This window comes from Tympanuchus pallidicinctus, unplaced genomic scaffold (assembly GCF_026119805.1).
Source record: "Tympanuchus pallidicinctus isolate F22 unplaced genomic scaffold, pur_lepc_1.0 scaffold1, whole genome shotgun sequence".
In the NCBI taxonomy this organism is placed as follows: domain Eukaryota; kingdom Metazoa; phylum Chordata; class Aves; order Galliformes; family Phasianidae; genus Tympanuchus; species Tympanuchus pallidicinctus.
In genome coordinates this window covers 53,732,769-53,758,723 of record NW_026294618.1, presented here as the reverse complement: position 1 = coordinate 53,758,723, position 25,955 = coordinate 53,732,769, and the positions used below count along the sequence as shown (strand labels likewise).

The window sequence follows — 25,955 nt, the reverse complement described above, 5'->3', positions numbered from 1 at the left end:
ATTCCAATACTTCTCTGTGATGTCATCAGTTACCATGTGTTTGCACTCTAAATAGATTATTGCAATTTCTGTAAACATATCATATATATTTTTAGAACTCTTTGGGGGCTTGATCCAGAGCCAACAAAAACCAATGGGCAGACAGTGACCAGCTTCAATAGCCTCTGAGTAATCAGAAGACCAAATTTCTAAAGCTAATGCATAAGAAGATCAGGGTATGGCAGGCAGAGAGACACCACAGAGACTGCTCCAAAAATAGGAAAGTCTTGTGCTGCCTGAAACTACGCTCCTGAAAATACAGCACACGCAGGACAAGATACTTCTAGTTGCATCTGTTGTGTGATTGTCAGGGATGTTGTTTGTCATTCAATTACATATATCTGCACAGTCATCTCGATAACTGTATTACTTTGATTGACTCAAACTGCTGAAGTGGCACACAGACTAAACACATGCACCAAACATTTAATAAGTAACAGATCTGTGTAAGACATTATTTCAACTGCAAGCTAAGCCTATGTGTTCCAGAATACAGACTTTGTGAGAAATCTTATTACACGGGGCAGTTATTTTAAAACTAGAAAATTGTGAAACAGTTTTTGCCAAACACTGTCTTAACTGAGAAGTCTGGGCTTCATCCTGCCAAACATTTCTCTTAGGTAAGATGTTTGTAACTATACTGGATTCCCTCTCATGAATGCAATTCATCTGCTGTCCCTCCTGTTGACTGAATTTCTTTTTCCAATTCCTAACATTACTTATGGCAGTCTTTCAATTTCAACTTTGTTCTGTCTTTCCATAGAATATTTGCATTACAGTATCTGTTCATCTTTATAATTTGCCCCAAACCCACAAAATTCTAGCAGCTTGTCAAAAAGCACTTTTTTTTCTGCCTGAATTATAATATTTTTTTGTATGTATTCCTTTCTGGAACTGAATAGCTCCACAGAAAGAAAAGAAAGAAAAAAAAAAAAAAAGAAAAGCAGAATCTGAAAAATCAAAATAAATGCACTCATCATCTTTGCTATCATCTTTGCTTATCTGATGTTCCTAGCTGGTCTTCTTGAGCTAAATCAGTAAATCAGCAGTACAGCATGTAATTGCTGGTGGAGTCAGCATGGATACTCAGAAAAAGAATACACTGCCAATCAAAAGAAAAAGGTCAGATAAATAGTATTTCAAAAGCATCTACCTTAATTCACCATGAGATGAATGTCACCTTAGGAGTCTAAATTAAACAGTCATCTCAATATCTCATTTCCTCAAAATGAATCTCACATCACCATTATCTACAGACTATTCATCGTGACGTACAGGAGCACTGTGCAACTCCTGGCTCTGAAACATGACTGTTTAAATCATAGAATCGTTTGAGTTGGAAGAGATCCTTAAAGGCCATCTAGTCCAACTCCTCTGCAATGAACAGGGACACCTACAGCTCCATCATGTTGCTCAGAGCCCCGTCAAGCCTGATCTTGAATGTCTCCTGGGACACGGCTTCCAGAACCTCTCTGGGCAAACCGTTGCAGTGTCTCACCATCCTTATAAAAACCATCTTGTGTCTAGTCTAAATTTCTCCTCCTTTAGTTTGAAACTATTCTCTCTTGTTCTATCACAACAGATCCTTCCTTCTTATAGCCCACCCCCTTCTTTCTTACAGCCCCCGTTAGATACTGAAAGGCCACTCTCAAGTCTCTCCAGAGCCTTCTCTTCTCCAGGCTGAACAGCCCTAGCTCTCTCAGCCTTTCCTCGTAGCATTATCCTCTCTCTAGTATAAATAAGTTTATGGGAATGTGGCTCATAAATAACAAATCTGTACCTTCAAATGAAGACTTTTAAGACATGAGTGAGAATAAAATGAGGGAGTGCATTTGGCTAAACAACCCATCTGAAAACTTGGGAGACTGAGCTTGCCCATTTTTACTGCACAACCAATTTATTTTTTTCTGCTGCAACTACTGAAACGTGAATGACAATTTCCATAGCTATTGCTGGCATTTCTTGCTTAGCAGCTCAATTGCAAAGCTTCTCTTCACCATTTAATAACAAACATTTGTTTTTCATCTGATGAACGGCACATGAATGGGAAAGTACTGCCTGTATCACTCTCCTACAAACTCATATGCAAAGGGCTGAGCATGTTCAAACAATCCTGGGAGAAGCACGACAGCTTCATCATTAAACCTGTCAGATAAGTTGTTTCTCTTAGATTTGAATTGCGGATTTACAATATTAGATCTGGTAAATATGGATAACTGCTGGCTGGCTATTGATGTCAATACCTGCCTGAATTAAACAGCCATCAATCTTGAACTAAGGCTATGAAGGTCCTATTGGGCAAATTAGTATAAGTGAAAATTCAAGTGTGTTTTAGAAAGCCTAAATTGTTGAGTTAAACAATTTTGTTAATCTAGTTGTCTAGATTATGCACTGTCTGTAGATACACACTGTTTTCCTTCTCACTTTTGTTAAATTTTGTGATACCCATAGAAACCCATTTGGGTAATGCACCCAGTCGTAGCATGGCTCTTGTACAGCAAGTATCATAAGCATTGTATTCACACCCATTCACACCAAGACACAGCAGAACCAAACTTTTGTCTTATGAATGCAATATGAAGACTGTTGTAGACGTCGCTGTTATTCAATACCATCTATTTACTTGCTAATACATTAACATTATCAAGAAGCAGAAGACGACTGCTAAACTTTCCCTTTGCAGGGATTTCCTCCCCTCTCCCTAATTCATTTTATAACTCAGTAATCTATGTATTTGCCAGATCTTGATTTGTGATGCCAATTTGGTCTTACAGTAGCCTGGTGACAGGTGATCTCTGACAGACATCGTGAAAAGGAAGACTGTGGTCTATTACTTTGGTAGCAATGACCTGTTCATCAAGCAATCTGTTGTCACAAGAAAGATGACATCCTAGATAATGCAGCCAAAACCAACATACTGTAGCTGACTGTGAACTGGAGGCTGGGAACCAGTATAAATCAGATTTATCAGATTTCGAATCACATCTATTCTAGTGTTTAACTCATTTCCACAGCAGCGTCCTGGGGTATGAGGCTGTAAGCATAGACAAAAATCTCCATTATTAGAATTAAATGTGCTTCTCTGATTATGTGCGCAAAAAATGGAACTATAATAACTGTAAACAAGTTAAATTTAATGCATTGCACTGGATTTCAGTGATTCTTATACAATTTACAAATACAATATACAAATATGCCAAGTTAAATGTATGAGCTGTTCGGCATACTTGGGATCAGTCCCATTTTAAAGCATACCCACTACATAAGAAAATTAATAGCAGTATATGTTTATAGGCTCCAAACACAAGGAATGTTCTTCCTAATCTTGGTAGTGCGTTTCACACATGAGCAGAATGATAGAGTTGTCACCCATGCACACTACTTTTGTCTCATCAGATCTGTAGTATGAGAGTAGGCAAGTCTCATTCATTGCAAATTTTCTGGCTCCAGAAGACTATAGACATTTTGCACGCTTGGCCAGTTATCCAGAAGTGCAGGATGGATTTGACTTTTATTTCAAAATTATGTGGAAAGAATGCCATAATACTGTAACAGTCACACTGGCATCATAATACGTTTAATATCTAAACAATCTGAGATAAAAGTAAGTTTTCACAACCAGCTCATAGGGGTTTTGCAAAACAACTCCCAGGAGTCTTTAACAGAATTTGTAAGACTATGTCATTTACGAGTTGCAATTTGTGACAGAGATCCATGTATGTTTTTGTTTGCAACTACAACTTGCCAACCCAACAAGACTCAATTCTTAACCACAGTTCCCTGTGTGTGTAAGCAGTTTACCTGTTGAGATAACAACCATATTGTATAAATAACTGCTGGTGACAGTTGATGGTTACTGTGCATCTAAGTGGATACTTCTGGAAAGCATTTTTTGATATGTTGCATAGGTTAATAAATTCCCTTCAGAAAAAAAAAAAAATTACTAGTCACATCTGCAGTTTGAATGTTTCTTTCTAAAAGATGAATTGAGGCCAAGCAAGACAAAGAATCTGCTGATACACACATGTCACTCCAAGAATTCTCCTGACAAAGTTCCCACACCCAATTTAATTACTTCCCTACTGTAAAAACACTTTCCATCTGCATTTATTGTAATAGTTTCAAATCCAAAACCAACACACTATAAAGCTAGCTAAATAAATGAATGATATTGGCCTTAGGTCCTGAGCCAGGAGCTATTCTGTAAGGCTGTGTCTCCACCATTCATTTTTATGCTGATGTTTCATTTTATGTGCAATGTTTTCACTTAAGACTTGTTTAGAGAAGAATTACCTTGCTCCAGGCTTTCAAGTGTCATGTGCTGTGTGGTACTCCTAGTGCTGCTGCTGCCAGAGGCTGGCAGAGATTCCCTGCAAGACCCAGGTTGCATTTTGGATAAAGATGGGACAGAAATAGCCTGTTGCAGGCTGTACATACAGCATTCCACAAATATATAGGGCAGGAACATTAATTTCAACTTTATCTGCTGTATCCAGAAACTGAGTTTGTGGAACTTCAAATGAAAAGCTTTTTTTTCCTCAATGAAAAAAAAGAAAAAACTCCACCAGATTTCTCCTCAGTATTGACTATTTGTAATTTGGGTTCCCCTCTTGTACCTGGGAGACAAAAGGTTTTTGTTCCTCATACCTCGTATAAATAATTTAATTACAGTTCATAAGAAATTTCTTACTGTGCAGAGATAATGACAGTAGATCATATCTTATGTCCTCAGGTGTGTTGCAATATCATGGTCAGATGAAACAACAGCCATGGACTACTTTGTAATTTTTAAACACCTGAGTTATAACAGTCTGCTTTGGACAAGCAACACACTTGAAATTACACATGTGCACAAGTGGAGATTCTCTGTGCCATCAAAGTACCTCTACCCTTTAAGAAACATGCAGATGGGGCGCTGAGGGAAATGGTTAGTGGACATGATGGTGGTGGGCTGATGGTTGGATTAGATGATCTTAGTGGTCTTCTCCAACCTCCATGATTATTCTATGAAAGAATGATTCTATGAAAGAAGAAAGACCTCAACTTTTATAATAAAATTTAAACCAAAGCAGTAGGACAGCAGATAAATTTCTCACTTAGAAATTATTAAATGAGAAACAAAGTATAAAATATGCCTCCACTGAATCCCAAAGCAAAACTGCTACTGACTTCCCTTGAAAATGTGTTTAGACATTGAATTTTGTATTCAGTTACATACTTTCAGCTCTTAGCAAACTAAATGAAAGTCAAGAATGTGTTCACAAAGGGCAGAAAAAGATTCTCATGGTGAGCCACAGAGCTCAAGCCACAGATAGATTGCCTTCATTATCCCAGGTGGCCCCAGCTCCAAGAGGACATGAAGATATGGCAAAGGACGGGATCTGAGGGCAAATCTCAAATTACTTAGCTTTTCTAAGTTTTAATCACAATTGTGTGACTTCAATGTTCTTTTATGGTTATCTCTTTAAATTAAAGCCTTTAAATTTTTGTGAAAATTCAAAAGTTCTTTGAAATAGAAGCAAAATGAAGACAGACAAAAAACACAGAAAACCACTAAGTTTGAAAAAAATCATCCACTGTGGCTCTACAGTTTACTAATCAACAGGAAGATGCCCATCTAAAACAATTAGTATTTCACCTGCTAAGAAACATGCATAAACATATTCACACATGCAAAATACAGAATTCAAATGTCTTCCCTTTTCTCCATGTACATGAATATAGCAAAAACAGTGTTTGGTAAGTTTTTTTTTTAAAGAATTTTTTTTAAAGTAGGGAATGGTCTCTTCCCTACTTACAAACCCAATGGCATGTTTTTCAGAAGTGAAAAAAGATTCAACAAAAGTAAATTTTTTCCAAATAAAATCAGAACTGTCTACACACACAAAAAAATAAACACTTAAAAGTCAATACTCAAGTTTTCCCAAGGAAAGGGATAAAAGAAAAAAAGTGAAATTTGATTAAATAGATTTCCCTATGGTATTCCATAGGATTTTCACTAAAATTGAGCATGTTAATTCAGCATTACGGCACCATCTAAATCAGTAAACCATGATGCTAGCCCATATCTCTAACTGAGGGATGAAAACCTTCCAGACTGAATAGCAGTTAAAATTAACCTAGTCAATTTTCCTTTTCAAAGCAGGTCCTTCTCACTGAGTGCTTTCTGTCTGCATTTCAGCTCGTTATCACATCACATCACTATGCTGCAGGTAGTCGGTATTTGCCTTTTGTTACTGTACCTGGCGTTTGGAGGCTCTGACACATCTGATTCTGTACACGTTTTCTTTACCTGCAAAAGCAAAGGATTTTCATAGTTACTCTCACTTGAAACAGAACTTCCTTACTCACTATTCAGACACTTACATTGCTTAAAGTGGATGCAGCTCTGCTCACCGTGATCTCTATAAAATACTTCCCGCTTTTTACAGCAGCAGTATGCTGTACTAAACAGTGTGTTTCATTATTATCCCATGAACAGCTGCCAACTGCACTTCCCTAGGTTCCATTAGTATGTAAAATGTTCAGCTAAAATAGCTTGGGAGTAGCCCAACTGGGAACAAAGAAACCAAAGAACCAGGTTCCCCACTTGGAAACCAGAAAGCCATACTGTTCTCAGCAGAGTAAAGAAATGTTTCCCCAATTGATACAGCTTCTGTTTCCTGCTCAATCTCACAATAATAAACACCAGATTCTGGGGCAAAGTGCAGTGCTAGCTAAATAACTCATACATTAATTTTCATTTTTTGAATCTGCTGGTTGTTAAAAGTACGAGGGCTGCTCCAAAAGTAATGCCAACTCTTTTATGATGCCAGCCTAAGATGTTAGAAACAAATGTTGCTAGTATGACTGCAGAGGCTGAAGCTTTCCATCAATATTCCGTTACGTTTTGTTGCCGTGTGACAGATGGCAGCAGAGAGACATCTGACAAAACAGTGTCTGACATGGAAGTGCACAGCAAGAAAAGCCTTGTCATCGAAATCCTCCATATGGAAAAATGGCACCCATGGATGTTCATCTACACTTACTGAACGTTTGTAGAGACCAAACAGTGGGTGTCAGCACAGTGAAGTGGTAGGTGGTGTGATTCAGCATTGGTGGCGGTGGGGCATCTTGTCTGATGCATATTTTTACAAGCACAGCATGTAGGCTCTTGTTCATTGCTGGCAGAAATGCAGAGCTAATGGTGGTGACTGCGTTGAAGTACAGTGTTCTGTAGCTAAGAATTTGCTCTATAAAATAGTGTTATTGTGCTCTTTGTTCATGTTGTAGTTTCCATGGAAATAAATAGGAAATATTACTTTTGGAGCAACTGATGTATTTTTGTAATGCATCAATGAATATCACATACAGCATTTGTACATAATTTTGCAGTATATAATTAATATAGTATAGATAGCTTGATTAATATAATTATACTTATTATTATAAAAACTTATTACTGTAATTAATATAATATATAATTAATAGCAGTTTGACTTCCATACTAATTTTGCAATACATTGCCATTGGCCATTTAAGGGTGAAAAAAATACACTTTCCAATAAAAATAGAAAACTGCTCTCTGGCAATCTAGCTATCTCTTTGGGATCTTTGGGATTTCCTGCAAAAATTTTACTGTGCCTTCTGGTAATCTAAATTTTTTGTACTTTCAGCAGAGAAACAAATATTTTGCTCACTTGTGTGCTAATGTAGAATCCAGAGCTGTGTGGGAGGTTTCAAAATTACATTTTAAAGCCACCTAGAAATATTCATAATCATTCAAACTATTTTCATACTACTGACACAATGCAAAGAATATTTCCATTACAACCAGCACATGCTCACTGACAGTTTTTGAGATTAATTTGCATCAAAAAGGCATCCTATAACTTCCTGCTACTTTAAAAGCATTTAAAAAAAAAAAAAAAAAAAAAGTTATCACTATGAGTTGCTTGTATTGAAGCCACTGGCAAAATAGTCATCAACTCAGACAGAAAAAGTATTAAAAGTATTAGCCTAGTGACAAGTGTTTTCTCTAAATACTGAATGCCATTAAAAAACAAACAAACAAACAAAAACAATTAAAGAACTTTAATTCATGGTTTTACAGATGGTCATTTTTTTTCTTCATTTGAGTTCTAGATATTGAGCAAATAATATAGCTGCAAGTTTGATCATTCACAGAAATCAATTTTCAGTAGCAATAATGAAATTTTCCACATAAAAAGAATTTGAAACTGTCTTTATTACCATAGTAGTTGTCATCCAAAACAATGACAAAGAAGAAAATGCAAAGGATCTTCTAAATATTTTGTTTGCTTGAATTTTGCTACAAAACTTTCTCCACCCTTTCCAGCTGTCACTTTCATCACCACTAGTTTTGAGCCTGCTGGATTTTTTCTTCACAGTTCATAACATGCTACTCTATGGACTCTGCAATTGCAGTTTATCATGGATGCATGTTGGTGCAGAGGCTCACCATGAGGGACAATGAAAGCCCACGTAAGCCTTCATGAACAGTCAGACACTAACATCAATGCTACAGTTTTCTGTTCACTGCATTATTATTATAGTAACATTAGATTTGAAATATAGAATAAAACCTGAGATATAAACCCAGGACTGACAACCAAATAAATGCCTCAAATTTGTGTTGAGGTGCCAATAAGAATAATATCCATCAGAATTAACATACTGACCGTCAAAATTACAAGCAATTGTTCAAAACCTAAAATCAAAATCATTCAAAGAAATTGAAATGGAAGCAGCCCTTCTTTGAGAGGCACCTGTATACTTGCAAAATCAGATTGTATCAACAGGAAGTTACAGAGGGACTTGGCTAGAAAAGCAATCTTTCAATTTTGCATATAAAATTAATATATAAATGCTCTAATTAACATACGCAATAGGAAACACAATAAAGCTTTTCCCTTGTCTCGTTAACATATACTTACTTTCAAGATACTTGTGCTATCTCCTTGCTGATAAATCACTGACAATTAAACTTTTCATAGGACAGACTCACAGATGACTTGTCCTACCCCTGGTAGCACTAGTACTGCATCTTGTTTTGATCAATGTTAAATAAAGTAATTGAGAAAGATTATGGCCTACTTGCGTGATGAAAACAAGAAAATTAAAAATAAAGAAATTCTTATATCTTAAAAGTGAGTAACAGAAAAGCAATGGGTCAGCTGTATCAAAAAGACTCACCTCCTGCGAGGTGAAACAAACTCCAGGGAAAAAAAAATACAACTACTTCATATTAAATAATGCTGCAATGAAAACAAAGCACTTAATAAAATAAGAATATCTCAGGTTTTCAACTTGGTGTACAGATGATGCAGTTTGTGATCATTTTCTGAGGAAGTGTGCAGTATAAGTATGCCTATATACGTGTCTTTTCCTTTGAGACTGAATGCAGACTTCATTAAGGATCCCTCTTTCAGAGAAAAGATTTAATAAATAAAAATGTTATTTCCTTAAGGAGGAACAGGCACGTGATTTTCTTTCAAGTGGCTGGGTGGACTGAACACCCAACTTCTCTTTAGGGCTATTCAAGTAGCAAAACACATTTTGTTATTCATAAAATTATGCCACCCTTGAAGGTGAACAGAAAATCACAGTGAAAACTTATGATCAAAGGCTAAATATCATTATCTTTGTCTTCAGCTGCACTATTTTCCCTCTTAATCTGCTTTGGTGACTGTTTTCAAAATAATTAACCTTCACTAACACCACATTTATTTACATTCTCATGTGTTAAATGTAAGAACTTTTTTCTTTAATCCTACTCAGTTTTCCTTTTTTCTTTTTTTTTCTTTTCTCTGTTTATACAGGTTTTCTTACCATTTCAGTTATATGCATGTTGAGAACTATTCACTATGGTGGTGAAGTATCAATTTCAGCTGTTTTTGAATTTTACCAAAAGGTGTTGAAATCTCCTACCCTAGTTGCCTACTTCAAAATGTTTGAAATATTTCATCTTAAATCCAATTTTTTAAAGAAAACAAGATGTTTTGTTCGTATTTTAAGTCACATAACTATGCTGCTCAGAGGCTTTAGCAGCTGAACCCCAAAAGTGAAAGTGCACAAATATAAGGTGTAGTGATGCCCAGCAGTCATCATCTCTGTGAAATGGTGTCCAAATCTGTTTAGCTTCATATGCTTCTAAAAGCCATGTTTTCACACCCTTACTGAAGCCCTGTTGTATTCCAGCTTCTGAATTTCTGAAGATCAAAACCACACTGAATACCTTTCCATGACAAAGACAGAGAAGCCAAGTAAGAATTAAAAATCACTTCTCCTGATTTCTGTAAGCACCTGTGGCATCAGGAAAGTGCCTGTCCTTCTTTAAGTGGTGAGTCCAATGTCTTCTTATGGCAATAACCAAGCAACATCATAGAATAGAATAAACATCCTGTGACCTCAAATAGGATAAAGAATAAAGGAAAAATCCAAACAGGGAGGAGAGACAGAAAACGGAGCAAAAAAAGAGGGGGATCTCCAGTGAGTAAAATCAGAGGAGAGCAGAAGCTAGCGTAGGGGTTTTACAGGTACTGGATGAGTACTGGAGCTTGCATGGATGGGACAGGGCAGCACAGTTTGCTCTCCTCTTGTCTAAGATCTGGGAGTAAAAATCAGAATGACAAGCTCGAGCATTCATCACAAATTTATGAAAGTCACTAGTAAAGGCTTTATTAGTGACCAGTCTGCACAGAATAACAGGCTGTTTCTGGCATGCCATCTGCTCTGCAGATCTACTTAATGATCCAAGCTGGGGAATTGTACTTTGAACTTACAAAATGGTGCACAAATGTTATGTTTATGCAGAAAAATTAAGATCTGATTTTCTCATATTGAAGAAGATATTAGTCAACATTTTATACAATTTCTGCCTTAATCTCTGTCTTCATTTTTCAAATTTAAAACACAAACACCGTTTTAAGTGTCTTACACTTCATGCTGTGAGGGCAGCATGAAAAAGAGATGCATTTATTAAACATCGAAGACCTAGGAAATCTAGTATATCTATGCAATATCTGTATGACAAAGAATGATTTTATATTCACTGTGGAGTTTAGATGTTTCACATTCAACAAAAACAGACTGAGGAAACATAAGAAAAATCTAATTACACACTCTGAGGAAACTGGAAAGTCATGTATGTCATGTAATAAGAGCTGCACCGTAATGGATAAGAGACTGGATTTCCACAGACCATATTAGTCCTGGTATTTCCTCACTTCTGATGTTTTCCTTTGCAACATTAACATCCTTTTAACATGATTTTATTGGTCCTTATTACACTAGATGTTAAAACACAAACTGGTCCATCTCTGTGAGGTGATCTCACATGCACACACTCATAGCATTAAACTCATAATGCAACACAGGTGAGAAATTCTTTCTAGCATTTACAGTGAGCGCAGTTGAAAAAAATCTTGCAATATCAGAAGTAAATTATTCTGCCACTGAATCTGCTGAGCTCCCTCACCTACTGCATCAAATATGGCCATGATCACCCTGTCCTCCCAAATTGGTGAGCATGTAGTGAATAGTGCCTGCAGTGTTTTGGGTCAGAATGAAGTAGCTCTGCATGCAGGAGCCACTGAAGATGTAACATCCAGAAGGCAAGAGTGAAGGGGGAAAAGTAATCTTTGCAGACACAAAGACATCTCAAAGCATGTCTACATGCCACATCTAGCCTGGAGAATGGACAAACCAAGTGCACTTGGTGTACTGTCAGGATGCTTCCCTACAGTAGGTTATCCCCATGTGAAAGCTCACAAGCCAGGGAGAGGTACAAGTCTGTGGAGAGCAGGGGAGGATGGACAATGTGGGGGAATATTTTGATGGAAATAAAAGAGTATTTAACTCAGGATATCTATATGACTGTAAAGAACAGTAGCTCACAGTTCAGATATTTTTTAGATGCTGACTTCAACAATCTTTACATATACCATTACAACCATCTTGATGACAAAAACCTTAGTACGGAGACTGTCCATATATGGTCTAGTACATTAAGGATTTTTCTTACTACCATGACACTACACCCTTCATTACTACTACAACTACAGAAAAATTAATCTCTTGAACTGCATAAATAGGACAAAGGATGGCACAAATATACATACTAAGATTTAGTAACAAACTCTAGGCATTATGTATGTTTTCAAATTCATTTTAATAAAATCTACAAATGTTATTGAGAATTAAGCACTTTATGGTGGCTAAATTAAATAATACAAAGGCTGTGTACATATGTGAAGTAAATCTCAGTGAAGATTCTGCAAAGAAAAAAAATAAATGCTAAAGTCCCCCAGAGAAAGATCTGAGAAAAATTCTAAATAGTCCCAAATTCTCAACTAATTTCTTCACAGTAAATCTCTGTTCTGTTTCACTTCCACAGGTCTCATAAGGATTTCAGTTACCTAAGCCTAATAACAACAAAATTTTATTATCCAAATATATATAAGCAAGTTATATGAAAATGTAAATAAATGCAGTACTTTAGTTACTTACTCTCAGGTTTTATCTTTGTTTCTGACTTAGCTAAAAACAGAAACACTGATGCTAGTGTTGAGTGACAGAACTTCAAGCAATAGAAAATAGACTTTTCTTACAACTTTTCACAGTGCAGATCTGTACATAGTTACATTTTACTTGGTATCACATTGTGAAGCAGATTTATTGTGTCTCAATAGATCTAAAAATGTAACAGTTCTAATCTCAAACTTTTTTATAAGCATCAATTTAAATTCAAAAATAAATTAAATTCACTAGAATGAATTAACTATTATAGGATTTTAACTATTCAGTAAACTCCTCCATTTTCTTAGTAATGAAATTATTATGCTGACAACTAAAATCAATTGTATTTCAAATACATCCAGTTTGCAACATGATGAACTTTGTTTGCCTGTTTATGAAAAATGACAGTAAAATAGAAATCATTCAGAGGATATAAGTATGGAAGGAGACTACTGAAGTTGCTCTTTGTACTTTATGTAATATATGAAATGAGATTTCTTATTTAAAGACAACAGATATCTTTCCCTGCCTTAAGGCAAGGAAGAAATAAGAGCACACTAGGTACTGTGTGGGAGTATTCATGTATGACACTGAGCAGCAGGGCAAGGCAGGAATGGGAACATGGGAAACCATTTCTGTAGCATTATTGCTTCCTTCTATTTTCCATACATATTCCTTTCCAAAGATTGATGCATTAATGACGAAATGTATGACAGTTACCCTCCTGTATTCCTCTCTCCTCAGAGCGTTGCACTGGTAACCAGCTAGTGAACATTCAAGCCACAAGGAAAATTCCACAGAGGATATATCTGACATAATTTACCTGCAGTTTGGATAACTACATCTAGGCTAGTCATCTCAAGCTTTCTTTACATCTAACAGGAAGAAACAGATTTCACCTGACCTAGTGCAGTCTTCCACATCAAATACAGATGATTTATGAGTAATAGTTGCTAGTCTCCACTGAAATCTCTAGAGGATCTAAATGATTAGCGAGACATTTGCATTATGTAGACTACATAAGAGATTAAATATCATGTTTTATGTACACAGTTTATTCTACATGTACCTCTGCAATCTTCCTCCACTCCTCCAAAAAGAGTGATCAAATTCAGATAAGATCTCTGGAGAATGGACAGAAAATCCTGATGTTTTAATTCCTGCTCTTTTTGAACATGCAGTAGAGAAAATGTTGAACAGTACTGTCAAGCAGTATGCACTGTCCCCACCTATCTTGTTTGACTCACAAGTTTTTTGTGAAATCCTTTTCTACCTGCTGCACGGACTACAATATTGAAAAGAAGTGGCTCCTGCTGTATTTTCACACTTCAGAGCCTCAGCTTCACTGAACCAGTCATTGACTACTCATTTGAAGAAGAAACTATGGTTAGCAAAACATATATTAATCTGTTAAATGCTTCCACTATTTGAGATGACACTATTGCTGCCACAATATTTCAGATCTGCTGTATAGACACCTGTAGACAATAGTGTGGATGAAACTTCGACAGAAACAAGCCTACAGACAGGCCAAGAGGATGCAAAGTGCTATATTTCCCATAGATTTCATTGCATCAGGTCAGGATGATAAGTATTGACACACTGGTGTCTTTTGCTGGTGTGTACCGTATGTAGGAAGTGAAGTAACAAAGGGTTTAATAAATCCAGGCAAGTAACTTATTTATATTACTCATGACCATAATGATTGTTTCTTTGACAAACAACACACAGTCTTAGGGCTGACATAAGCCTTTGTATTAATTAAATCAGAAGGATTTACCTAATATAAAACTGCTTTTGTATTTGCAAAGTTTTACAGAAAGAGGTTGCATTAAGATGTATTCATGGCATAAACTGATAAAATCTGAGGCAATCTCAATTTTCGCATTCATAGGCTATCTTTGGGGTCAAAAATTTCCTTCCCTGGCACATTCTTACTCGTGGAAGGATTTCCTACATGTTTGTTTTTGCAACCTGATTAATGGGTTCACTTAGTTCAGAGTTCTAAGTTTCTTTCAAGTTTTTTTTTTTTTTTTTTTTTTTTTTTTTTTTTTTTTTTTTTAATACCTGAAAACATTTTTAAAACACATTTTAAATTGCCTTTGGCACAAGAGCACTTTCAAAAATATCAAAGGGTCTGATGGTCAAGTCATAATTTAAGTCATTGGACCCTGTAAAATACAATCTTCTACGTTCTGAAATGCATATGCACTCCAGGGGAAAAAAAAAAAAATCACTTTTTTTTTTCCTTTTTGTTTGTTTGCATTAGATGAAAGAAGGAAATATGCCTTCCCTTAACAGTTGGGGCGGGCAGGGCAAATGCCATACCACAATCACACTTTTTGTTTCAGCATCAGTTACCTAATAGCTCAGAGCTCACAGACACTTTCCCCTGCCCTGCTGGGAGGATGGGCTATCAGACTGGCTCCTTTCCCAGAAAGAAAGAAGGAAAATGAGGAAACCCCAATCAGCAGTTGCACAGGCAAGGAAGCTCCACCAGCCTGGAAAGGGGAGCAGCTCACTTATTGTCCGAGTCTGATGCAGGAGAAAATAATACTTAAGCACAAACACTGGAAGACACCCATCTCCCCCTTTTTCTCCTTTTCTCACTCCCTCTCCTTCTTTCTCATTGTTTTTGGTTTGTTTTAAATGATAATGGAAAAAAACAAAACAAAACAACACATGAAGATAAGTCTATGGCCTTTTGTTTTCTTGCCAAAGCAGCAGAATATATCAGTGCAGGTGAATCTGCAAATGCATATTTGATGCTTCCCCAGTATCCACAAACTAGAAATTAGCTAGAAGATACTGAAAAATGCTTCCTGTTTTTACTCCATTTATGATCCTATGATCTCCTCCAGACTTGTTATCATTTTGAATTAGTTTTAAGTGTCTAAAATTTCAGCATTTCCAGTTATCATTGATCTCTTTCAGCAGAAAAAAAAACACCACAGTGAGATACAGGAAAAGAGACACAGTATGCAATGCTGTCTAGGTTTAATCTGATTTCCCAGTGCCACAGACATGTCATAAGCAAAATTGGTGTATCAAAAATGCTTTGGAGTTATCATTTAATATTCAAAGGAATAACAAGTCATCTCCTGTTATATGCATAAAATTCAGCACCCCCTCAGAAAATCCAAAGTTATTTTCATTCCTCCTGCTTTTCTAAACTAACCAGGGCCAACAAATGCAAAGAGGAAAAAAAAAGTAAACTTTGAAGCTGAAATTTAAAGCAATGAAAGGAAGTTCAAAAGTTAACGTTCCTATGGCTGTGTTAACTTGGCCATGCTGCAAATACATCATGCAAATACTTCAAGCTATTTTGTTAGAGGTATATCGTACTGTGCCATAAAGCATAATGAAATATACTGTTTTCATATGGAAATCATCTTGTACCAGCAACAGTACACCATACAATGCTAATGCTGATTTCTCTACCACAAAAAAAGTTTCTCTACCACAGCAGCTTCACTTTCTGAGGATGCTGATGCTTCACTGGGATCTAGCAATCACTCAGGCCAGTCAAGAGTTTACACGCTGACTTCTCCCAAGTTTTTTTCCTCTCCAGAAAATAACCTCTCTTAAAGAACACTTGCCACAGCTTTTCCATATCTCATTTAGAAAAAATTTAAACAAATGGCCTTGTTCATTGCCTCCTCCTTTCTATTCTTCACTATTTTGGCTTTTACCTAGGAGGACACCAATATCCAAGTGCTTTTCATAAGTGCAATAAACATGATCACAGCCATCAAATTTCACAGATGATAAAACACATATGTAAAATAACCTTCTCTTAGTAGAGAAGTTCTTCTAACCCTCTGCTCTTTCGTTTGTCTTCTGTATTTTTAAAATACTTACTGTTATGTACTAAGGTTAAAGGTAATTGGCTCCCAGAAATATGCTTTGGTTACAATCTTAAGTAACAATCAAGTTTCTCAGTTTCATAGAGGTCATTCCTTGATTCCCACTCAGGCTCGGGTATGATCCATCCACAGAATCACCAGCTGTAAAACAATCAAGAAATAGGAGGCCAGACTCCCGGCTTCTCCAGCTTCAGTTGAATTACAACACGTTTCACAGAAAAAAAAGGAAAATTGCTAAAATTCTGAATATTGCTAATTCTTTTAGAAAGCAGGACATTTAAGTAACTGCTTTCCTTCACAACCAGAATAGCAGAAAAAATTTCATTTATATACACGTACTAAGATATGGAAATGCAAAAGGCATTGACTAACTATGCCTTCTGCAGGAAACGATCCAGCCCTGCCTAGATTCATAGGAGCTTGCAGTAGTTTCTCTCATTTCAACAGCAGTGAGGCTAACAGTGATGCTAACTGAGGCTGTGTCACATTAACTTCTAGTAGCAAAAGGAATTCCCTGAGCTAATGAGTCATCAAGCTTGAGGTAAAGCTACAAAGATTTAACCAGCAGTCTAAATCGGAACATGGTGGTTAGGCTCACATTTCAGAATAAAGAAGGTAAGCATGTGAATACTCCTTTGTAGGCTGAGGGGGGGATTAAGGAGGGGGTGCTCAATTAATGCCAAACAGCAACAGGTGGATGGAGCAAGTAGACAGGTTGGAGGAAGGACAATCATGGTAATGTGAGCAGGTAACATGAACACAATCTTAGTTCAGCATCTGCCTACCCATTATCAGCTGGCAGAGTCCTGTAGGCATTCTGGAAGATGGGAATTAGATGGAGATCAAGATAAAACAGTATTAAAATAAAATTTAAAAGCCAAAAAACTGCCCTGATATCCCATGGCAATCTTTGTCCTGGTGGTAGACTAAAGATGTACAGCAATAATTATCTGGCTTTTCAACTGGTAGTATCTATTAATTATAATATAAATAGATAATTTATTCTATGAAACTAGTCCAAGATTAAGTCATCTGCTAATTGTACAATCACAGTATTTTTTGAACAATATACTGAAGTTATTCCAATTAAAAAGACATACTTAAAAGACATATAAATGACAACATTTAAAATCACAAAAAAATTGTAGGTTCAAAACTGAAAAAAAGTGGAAGTACAGAATGAAGGTAATAAATGTTTAGGCATTACTTTCCACTTTGAAAATTACTAAGTCTTCTGTACAGTAAATAACCATCCTTCAGTACCATACATTTTAGTTCTCTCTCATTACTAGTGTTACTTCACTGAAGATTGTAGCAATAATTTCTAGCAGCTGTTCTAACATTAATAAACTACATTAGATAACCAAAAAGCCTGGCAACCTACTTCCATTAGAATATGGATGCAAAAAAATTCTCTCCAGCTCAAACTACTTGATGATCAAAATAAGATTAAAGTTCTTTATGGCCCACATATTGGGTTACTCGTAGCTAAATAATTTGTTAGAAGAAAGATAAAGGGACATGCAGCATTGCAGTATAAAATCTCACAAACAAGTAGACATGATATGAAGACATTCATGTGAATGTGTATTGGCATGCAACAAAATGTAGTTAGCTTCTGGCTAGTTTAGTTTCCAGTGCCTCTAGAACACTTTAATAAAAGCGAAGAAAGTGCTGCTGAGAAACAAGCATGGAGAAAAAAAGAATAACAGTTCACATGAGGCAAACTACAGATAAAATAACTTTCAGTAAGTATACAGGAAAATACACACTGTACAACTAGTAACTGTAAGTTAGTAAGTAGCACAGAAACAAAATATAAGCTAGTGAGACTGTACACATGCAAACATATACATATATGACATTAATTAATGAACAGGTAAACTCCAGGTACACTTGCAACACAATGCTCATTAAAAAGCCTATAATTATCGCAGTGATAAAATGGTAGACAGGGAAAATAATCATAGAAAGATGATTAATTTTATCTACATAAAGGAACGCAACATTTGGTTGTATACTAGAAATAATAACAGCCACAAATAGAAAGCACATTAAAAATACTAACTACTCTTTTTTCCTTTTGTTTTATGCTATAGTTCTTAACAATGACCAGAGTAGTACTGTTTCCAGTATAAGAATTATAAATAAATCTTAAGCTAATATCTAATAGTATATTTTTCATTATTAGTCAATGGGAACAACACCAGAGATAATATAGCTATTAAAATGCCACAAAAAGAACCACAAGATGCCTTGATAGATCACATTTCAGCTCATATATAAGTCACTTTCACCTCTTTTTTCAAGTTTGAAAGTTTAGCTGATTTATACTACTATAGAAAACTATACCCAAAACATTTTAGATTTTTCATTAAGACTCCTATTCTAACATGCATATTTTACTTTTCAGAATGTTCTACGAGCAAAATAGTAAAACCAACTTTCCAGAAGCAATTAATTATTTTCTTTTAATATTTTTTTTAATTCATACCACTTTATTTATATTTGCAGTCCTCCAGTAAATCCTTTGACCAACAGGCAGTTACTTGAAATAAGGTGATCCTCCAATTTATTTTGGATAGCTATATACACATCGCAACTAAAAAGCTCTTTTGTTTAGCAGAATGGAACAAGCGAGATTCCCTAAACTCTGAAAGCATTCAAAGCAAAAGCAGGAGACAGCTTAATAGTGAAGGATTAATTTCATACAGCAAGGTCAACTGTCAGAAAGTATATTGCGGGTCATCTGCCACACTCTCTCCCACAGCCTTTCCAGGCATATTCGATGGAAAGAGTATGCACATTGGCCCCTCTTTCAAACAATCGAGCAAGTGTCCTTTGTCTCCTGCCCAAACGTGCCAAGCCTTCTGCATCTTTTGGCCCCCCCTCCGTTCTCTTCTGCCTCCCAACCTGCAGTACTGGAATGTTTTGGCCACAAGGTTAAGAAAGATTCCCCCATTCATCACAACCTGCCAAGCACAACAGGGTCACAGTCCCAGTCACAGTCCTGCCGCTCCGCTAATCCGGCCTCAACGCAGGCATGAAACTTCAAAGATCTTTTGCCACAGGCAAAAATTAGTCCTTATTTGCTTTAAAATCCGAGTATCAATCAACTTAAACTGTGCTCCAGTGGAGCGAACATTCTGAGCACTCAGAGGAGTGCCTATGCTTGGAGCTCAGTTCTGGCTCTAATTGAATGCAGAGCTCACCTGGACCAGCAGCACAAATACTTCAAGTGCCCCAAAAATCTAACTGTGAGATAATTCCTTCTGTCCAGAAAGTAAACCCTGGTAGAAAGAACGTGCAAGCATACAAGAGTTGTGCACGTGTGTAAATAACTGTATATAATGCACACAGAATCCCTGTTCATGTGCAAATGCTTCAAATTCTTTTCCCTACCAATCTTTTCATTTTCAGTTATGCCATATGATCAACCAGAGTTATATAATTGTAAAGGTGTACAATTGTAAAGTTCTGTTAATGACTTTTAAATATTCTTGAAATTAGTTCTGAAGAACAATTACAGATTAATTACGAAAACACCCAGTAAACATTTGTTTCATATTTAGCAAACAAATATTCAGTAACTCTAGCTAAAATAAAATGCAAATTCGGATATTCTAAAATACTGCCTGCTACTCAATCCAATGCAAAAAAAAAAAAAAAAAAAAAAAAAAAAAAAAGCCAACACAATGTTTGCCATCAACTCAGGTTATTCAATACATATTTCAATTGAACCTTTTTTGGAGATAAAATGGAATTTATTTTAAAAAATGCTTTTTAAAAGTCTTCACGTTTTCTTCAGATATTTACATGCAATTGAATATTGTTAAACTGTGCATTAAGTCAGGGCAATTATTAAATATTGCATTAAATTAAATATTGAAATATGGTATATTTCCTGTTAGACTAAGACAATGTGCATTTTTGGAAATGTGTATTTTTGGATTTTTGCAATGTTAAGTGTAATTGAAAATACAGCTCATAAATTAAAATACAAGAAGAAGTAACAATTAAGTAGAACATTATATTTACAACAGTTTACATACCTTTTATACATGAGTGTAATATAGCCATGCTCTCTTTAACTTAAAAACATGGAAATGATATGTTAAATTTTGAATACCTTTAACATTTACCAAAAAAATTATAAAATTCAAAAATTAAAACTAAGTGTTGTTGTTGTTTTTTACATTCTCTCCATGTATTTGCAACTTTAATAAAATTTTAGTATAGCTACTTGCAATAGAAGTGGCAGAAAATGAAGATTATAATGCCAGGCAATAATGCAAATCAGAGACAGACAGTATGCGTTGTGTTTTTCATGTGTTTCCTCTACTTTACAGTATACTCAGATATTTTATTAAATCCTCATCTGTTTAAATCTGCAAATTAACCTGGACTTCTAGTTTCTGCAGCAGACAAATGAGCTTCCCTGTATGCAGACTCAGATGTATGAAGGCTTGCAGGAACATACAAAAACACAGCTATTTCCCCAAAGTCAAATATGAGCTCTTTTTCTTGAGATTATCACGCATTCGTACCAGATTGATGCCACTTGATTCACTCTGGCATTGAACAAGTTACACTAAGCAGTTCAATAAATCCAAAACTGTTTTGGAAAAACATGCATAGGTGTGAAATGTGTTTTTAATTCAGGAACTTAAGGTGTTACTCACTTTGTGTAACTACTTTAGGATTTACCTTTCCCTTAGAAGATGAAGAAATAAAAAAGGCAAGAAAGGTGGTGAGACAGTTAAAAGCTGCTTAGCTGGAGCTCATTTCAGAAAACAGTGAGCAGTCCAAGAAAAGAAACACGTAATTGGATACTGCTGCTCGCTGCTCTCCAGACCCCAGAAACAAAACCGAAGAACTTATTGGCTGTAATAATTTATCATACCTTTCTTCAGAACATGTCCCCTAAACATTACAGCTCCCTATAGCAGTAATGTTTTTTGGTTTGTTTTTTTTTTCGTTTGTTTGGTTTGGTTTTCTGCTTTGTTTTTACAGACGGACCAGGCTGGACTGCCCTTTCTTTGCTCTCCAGTGTGCTGCTGGCTCTCCCAGCACCATGAAGTGCCACTGAGTGCAGCCCCTTCCAGGTCTCCCCAAATGGAACGGGCCCAGGCAGCCAGGCAGGAGGTGCCAGCTCATGTCACAGCCCCCAGCGCAGCTGGGCAGCAGCACAGCAGCAGAGGAAAGTATGTGAACGCAACAGCAATGCGTGCTCCAACACTCCCTGGGCAAGGAAGTTTTTAATCAGAGTTTATTTTCTAGGAAAATGAGTATGTAATTACAAAACCCATTAAAAGTTTGAAACATTCACAGTGCAGTAAGACTCAAATACGAAGTCACATGCATGACATATAACAATATGGGAAAGCTTTGTACAGCCAGCTTTGAGAAGCAGGAAGGATGCTTTTGTGTAACTACACTACAGCATTATTGGTTCCAAACAAGTGTCTCAGCAATTTAGAAACTGATTTAATTGACTCAAATGGAATAGAAAATTAAACCATTTTATTTCCCCCTACAGTTTTTGTAGTTTAAGGATAATTAAATTTCAACTCCGCTTATACCTAGACACCTGTCTCAACATACCAGCCTTTAAGTGTCCCTTAAAATAGTGTAATCAAATAGCACAACCAATAAACTGCTTAAAGATTTGACAAAATGCAACACTCACAGCACACTACAGAATAACGCCTTTTCTTTCTTACAGCACTTAACAGGTCAACTCCCACGCTAGTAACAAGCTGCTCCCAAAAGAACAAAGTACTTGAGGGATTCAGACAAATGCCCAGCCTAAACTTCTGTTCTCCAGAGCAAATAAATTAACACTTATGATGTTCCCAAAACAAGTTTGAAACTGCTGCTACAGGAATGAAAACAAAATCTGCTTTTCAGAATACAGTCTGACCACACAACTTACACCCACTTGCATTTCCCATCACATCACTAAGTGACCACTGCATCAGTATCACAAACTGAAATCCATCGTAACCTTACCTCATTTATCTCTGAAGAATAGAGTCGAGTTCCCCAAATGTGTGAAGTAACCTTCCAGGACAAAAGAAAAAAAGACCGTCTGTGATGTTTGGCACTAATTAACTTCCACTGCTCAGCATCTGAGGTATCCAGACATTTTTTCTACGCTTTATCCATCAGCAGGCTACAACTTTTTAAACTGGAAATACTGAAGACACTTTGTTCTTCCCTGAACTGTCAGACTGAGCCTAGCGCAGTCAGGTTACTTAAGTTAACTAAGAGGAGATCTGGATAGTAAACACGCTTGGCTCTGTCCAATGGCTTTCCACACCCTTCTGTTTATAGTAAGATGACTTGCATTCAGAGGTCACCCCATCAACAGCTCCTGTCTTTCAGTGGGTATCTAATGTGCTGCATTTATCCCAAGGCTCTTTTAATGAAACCACCTTCCCGTCCCTGCTTGCCTGCTGTTGCTGTGACACATCTGCTCCTTATTGTACCAGGTCCTATTAAGTGTTAAAATACCCTACCTGGGCATACATTCTGCAAGTAACACAGATATTTATGGGTGTTAGCCTTGTCTGTGAATACACACAAAATAAAGTCTTTCTAAAGATCAAAGAAAGAATTTTGCCAGAAACATTCATCTTGCAAATAAAAAAAAAATTCAGGAGGAAGGAAGATGGATGCCATTGTTTGATCTGGACTTGAAAATTTTACAAATACTCCCTCAAAGGATAATGCTTATGCCTGTTCCAGATAATATTTATTTGAATATGTTAACACGCTGGAAACAAGAGATGAGGAGTGTCCTCGAGCTCTGCTGCAAAATGACACAGAGCCAAAGAAAACAAGGGTCAAGTGCCAGGACCCCAGTGCAAACACCAAGTCAATTCTATGCCAAAAGAATACAGGGAATTGATTGCTCTTACAAAAGTACAGACTGCTGGCTCTCAGTTTTGTGCACACAAAATGCTACTGGCTAGTAGTGTTCAGCGATCCAGCTGGTAACTGTTATCTCTTCATACAATGCTTTAAACCAAAAAGGCAAAGCTCAACCTCGCATTTATTGCACTAGAAATTGCTCATCACAACAGCTGTATCTAAATAAACTATATCTTAAAATGGGAACAAGAGCACAGTGTTTATCATTTTCCGTCATCAATCCAATGTCAATAAAAATAAGAATTGAGAACCATTTCCAAATTTCTACCGATGTTTTTTTCTTCACTTGTTAGACATTGGGCAACACTTGTTAAATTCAGCTGTGCTTCACATGGAGATGTGAAACTGAAGATGGCACTCTCTCCCCATGCAAACTGGACCTGATTGCTGCTCAGAAATTCTCTTTGAGTGAAAGTTACACCTGCAGCACATTTTCGGCACCAGTTTTTGTCACCACTACAACATCCAAATGACAGATAGCTTGGCTCTGTTAAAGCTAATAAAACATGATTGATGAACTGGGCTAGAAAGCCACGTCAGTTCAGATTAGGATATTTGTGCCATCATTTGACAGGTCCCACGCTTTATTATTAGAATCAACTGCATGGACTGTAAGGGCCACTTCCATTCAGATTCTCCAGTGCCTTTTTTTGAACCTAAGCCTATTTAGGAAACTTAAGTGCAAAAGCTTTTACTTGGAAATTTTGCTTATCTTCTCTAAAATACTTGTGCTTAGAAATACAATGTACGCCCTTAAACAGGTGCCTGTCAGCTGCTATTATCTCATGCACTAAAAGTCCAAATAATCCTCATTTCACTGCATTATGTGGCAAAATAAAGGCTCACCTCTCTGACAATGAAAACCTACTGGAGCATATATAAAGTACTGCGGAGGGCATAATCAGCTTTCAGATGTTGTTTTTGACATTAGCATTGGGCATAACCTCATTTTTAATTGATGAAACAACTAATACATCAGACGTGAAAGTTTGCTAATGCTAGATGGTGAGCTTATTTCACCATCAAAGAAGGGAAACAAAGGGAAAATCTAGCATGGAAAAGGCTGCCAAGGAAAAACCAAAATCATAGAATCATAGAATTGCTAAGGTTGGAAAAGACCTTAAAGATCAAGCCCAACTGAAACTTAACCATACTCCCCTAACTCTAACAACAGATACAAACAAGGACCCCTACTGATGAAAATCCTGGGCGCTGCTCTATGAAGTGCAGAGAGCTGTCTCAGGAGTAGATGAGGAACACAATTTGTTTCTTTTTTTCTACCAGGCATCAGGCAGAGGAAGAGTGGCCTTGCTTTGGGCTCCCCCAGGCAGTTCAGGGGCATGCCCTTACCTCTTCGGACAGCTCTGTACATGGGAGCCTTCAAAGCCATTGTCTCCTCACTGTCTCACTTTCATCCTCATGATCTTCTCCAACTGCTGTCAAAGATCAACACTAGTCTGCTTACAGACTGCAAGGACCAAAAAAATGACCATCATACTGTCAAATAATGGTCAGATAATATAATTACATCTATAGAAGAACTTCTTTCTCAGACAGACAAGGAAACAACTAAAGAATTGATCAATCTGCAAATTGAAATCAGCAAAACAGAGCTGCTTTCTACCGACAATGAAATGGGAAGTTTCTTTGTGTCCTTCCTGCTTCCTTTAGAGCAGTATATCACTGCTCTAAAGACATACATACAACTGAAAAGCAAGCAAGAATATAGCAGATATTAGTGAATAAAAATTGTATTCATTTGAGAAAATATGAAAGTGTGAAATGTGAAATATTTGAAATTTCTGAACTAGTTCTGCAAATGAAAGCATTTGGCTTAGGGTCAAGGTAACGAACACTGTTTCAGATATAATTTGGAATTCTCTTTGGAATGATTTTTCTTATTCTGCAGTTTACTTTATACAGTGCTGTTCAGTGTTTGCAATAGGCAGAATACCAGCACAAAAGAAAAGCTCACAAGTACTACTTTACCTTTTAATTAATGTCACAAACTGTTCAGGACAACAAAGGTTACAGTTGCTGTTACTTCCTTAGCTTTGCACATAGTAAATATGGCAGGTGAGGTAAGAGCATTTTCTCTACTTTTTCTCCTTTTCTTCCAGGTGAAGAAACTGGAGAAAAGGAAAATGTTTTATTTATGAAAGTAGTAATCTCTTATTTAGTTATCAATGGGCACATAACCTTCCCTTGAACACAGTTTTGTAGTTGCTTTGCTTTTTTTAACCATTTGGATTTCATCAAACAGTATGTGAAGTACTTCAAGACAGATTAGATGAAAAAACAGCAGCAGCATGTTTTGTTGCAGTAGAACAAGCCCGTCTAATGCATTCCCAGAACAATCACAACCATTTCACATTTTGAATCATGTGGTTTACAAGTAATACACAGATACGACTAATGACAAATAAGTACAAGAAGGAGAGGGTACTTCTTGAAAAAGAGTTGCACATAAGATTTGGATCGGTCAGTTTCCTAGTTAGAGATCAAATTCAATGCCAAATAAATATTTTATTGGATTGCAATCTTGCATTTGAAGAGGGTTCGAAGGAGCTTTGATCCCTAGAATTGTGCAAGGCA

General features: G+C 36.5%; 1 protein-coding gene across 14 annotated transcripts in view; it reads right to left on the bottom strand.

Annotated features, from left to right (window-relative positions):
- The window catches only part of EYA4 (EYA transcriptional coactivator and phosphatase 4), a 154,490-nt gene that overhangs the window by 69,455 nt on the left and 59,080 nt on the right, over window positions 1-25,955 (bottom strand). For 13 of the 14 annotated variants that reach the window (XM_052681935.1, XM_052681856.1, XM_052681880.1 and 10 more), the window contains exon 3: window positions 6,282-6,331. In XM_052681935.1, coding sequence (XP_052537895.1) covers window positions 6,282-6,331 — 50 coding nt within the window. Of the gene's footprint in view, window positions 1-6,281; window positions 6,332-22,436; window positions 22,583-25,955 lie in introns of those variants that run through there. The other variant, XM_052681944.1, reaches the window with a different exon arrangement.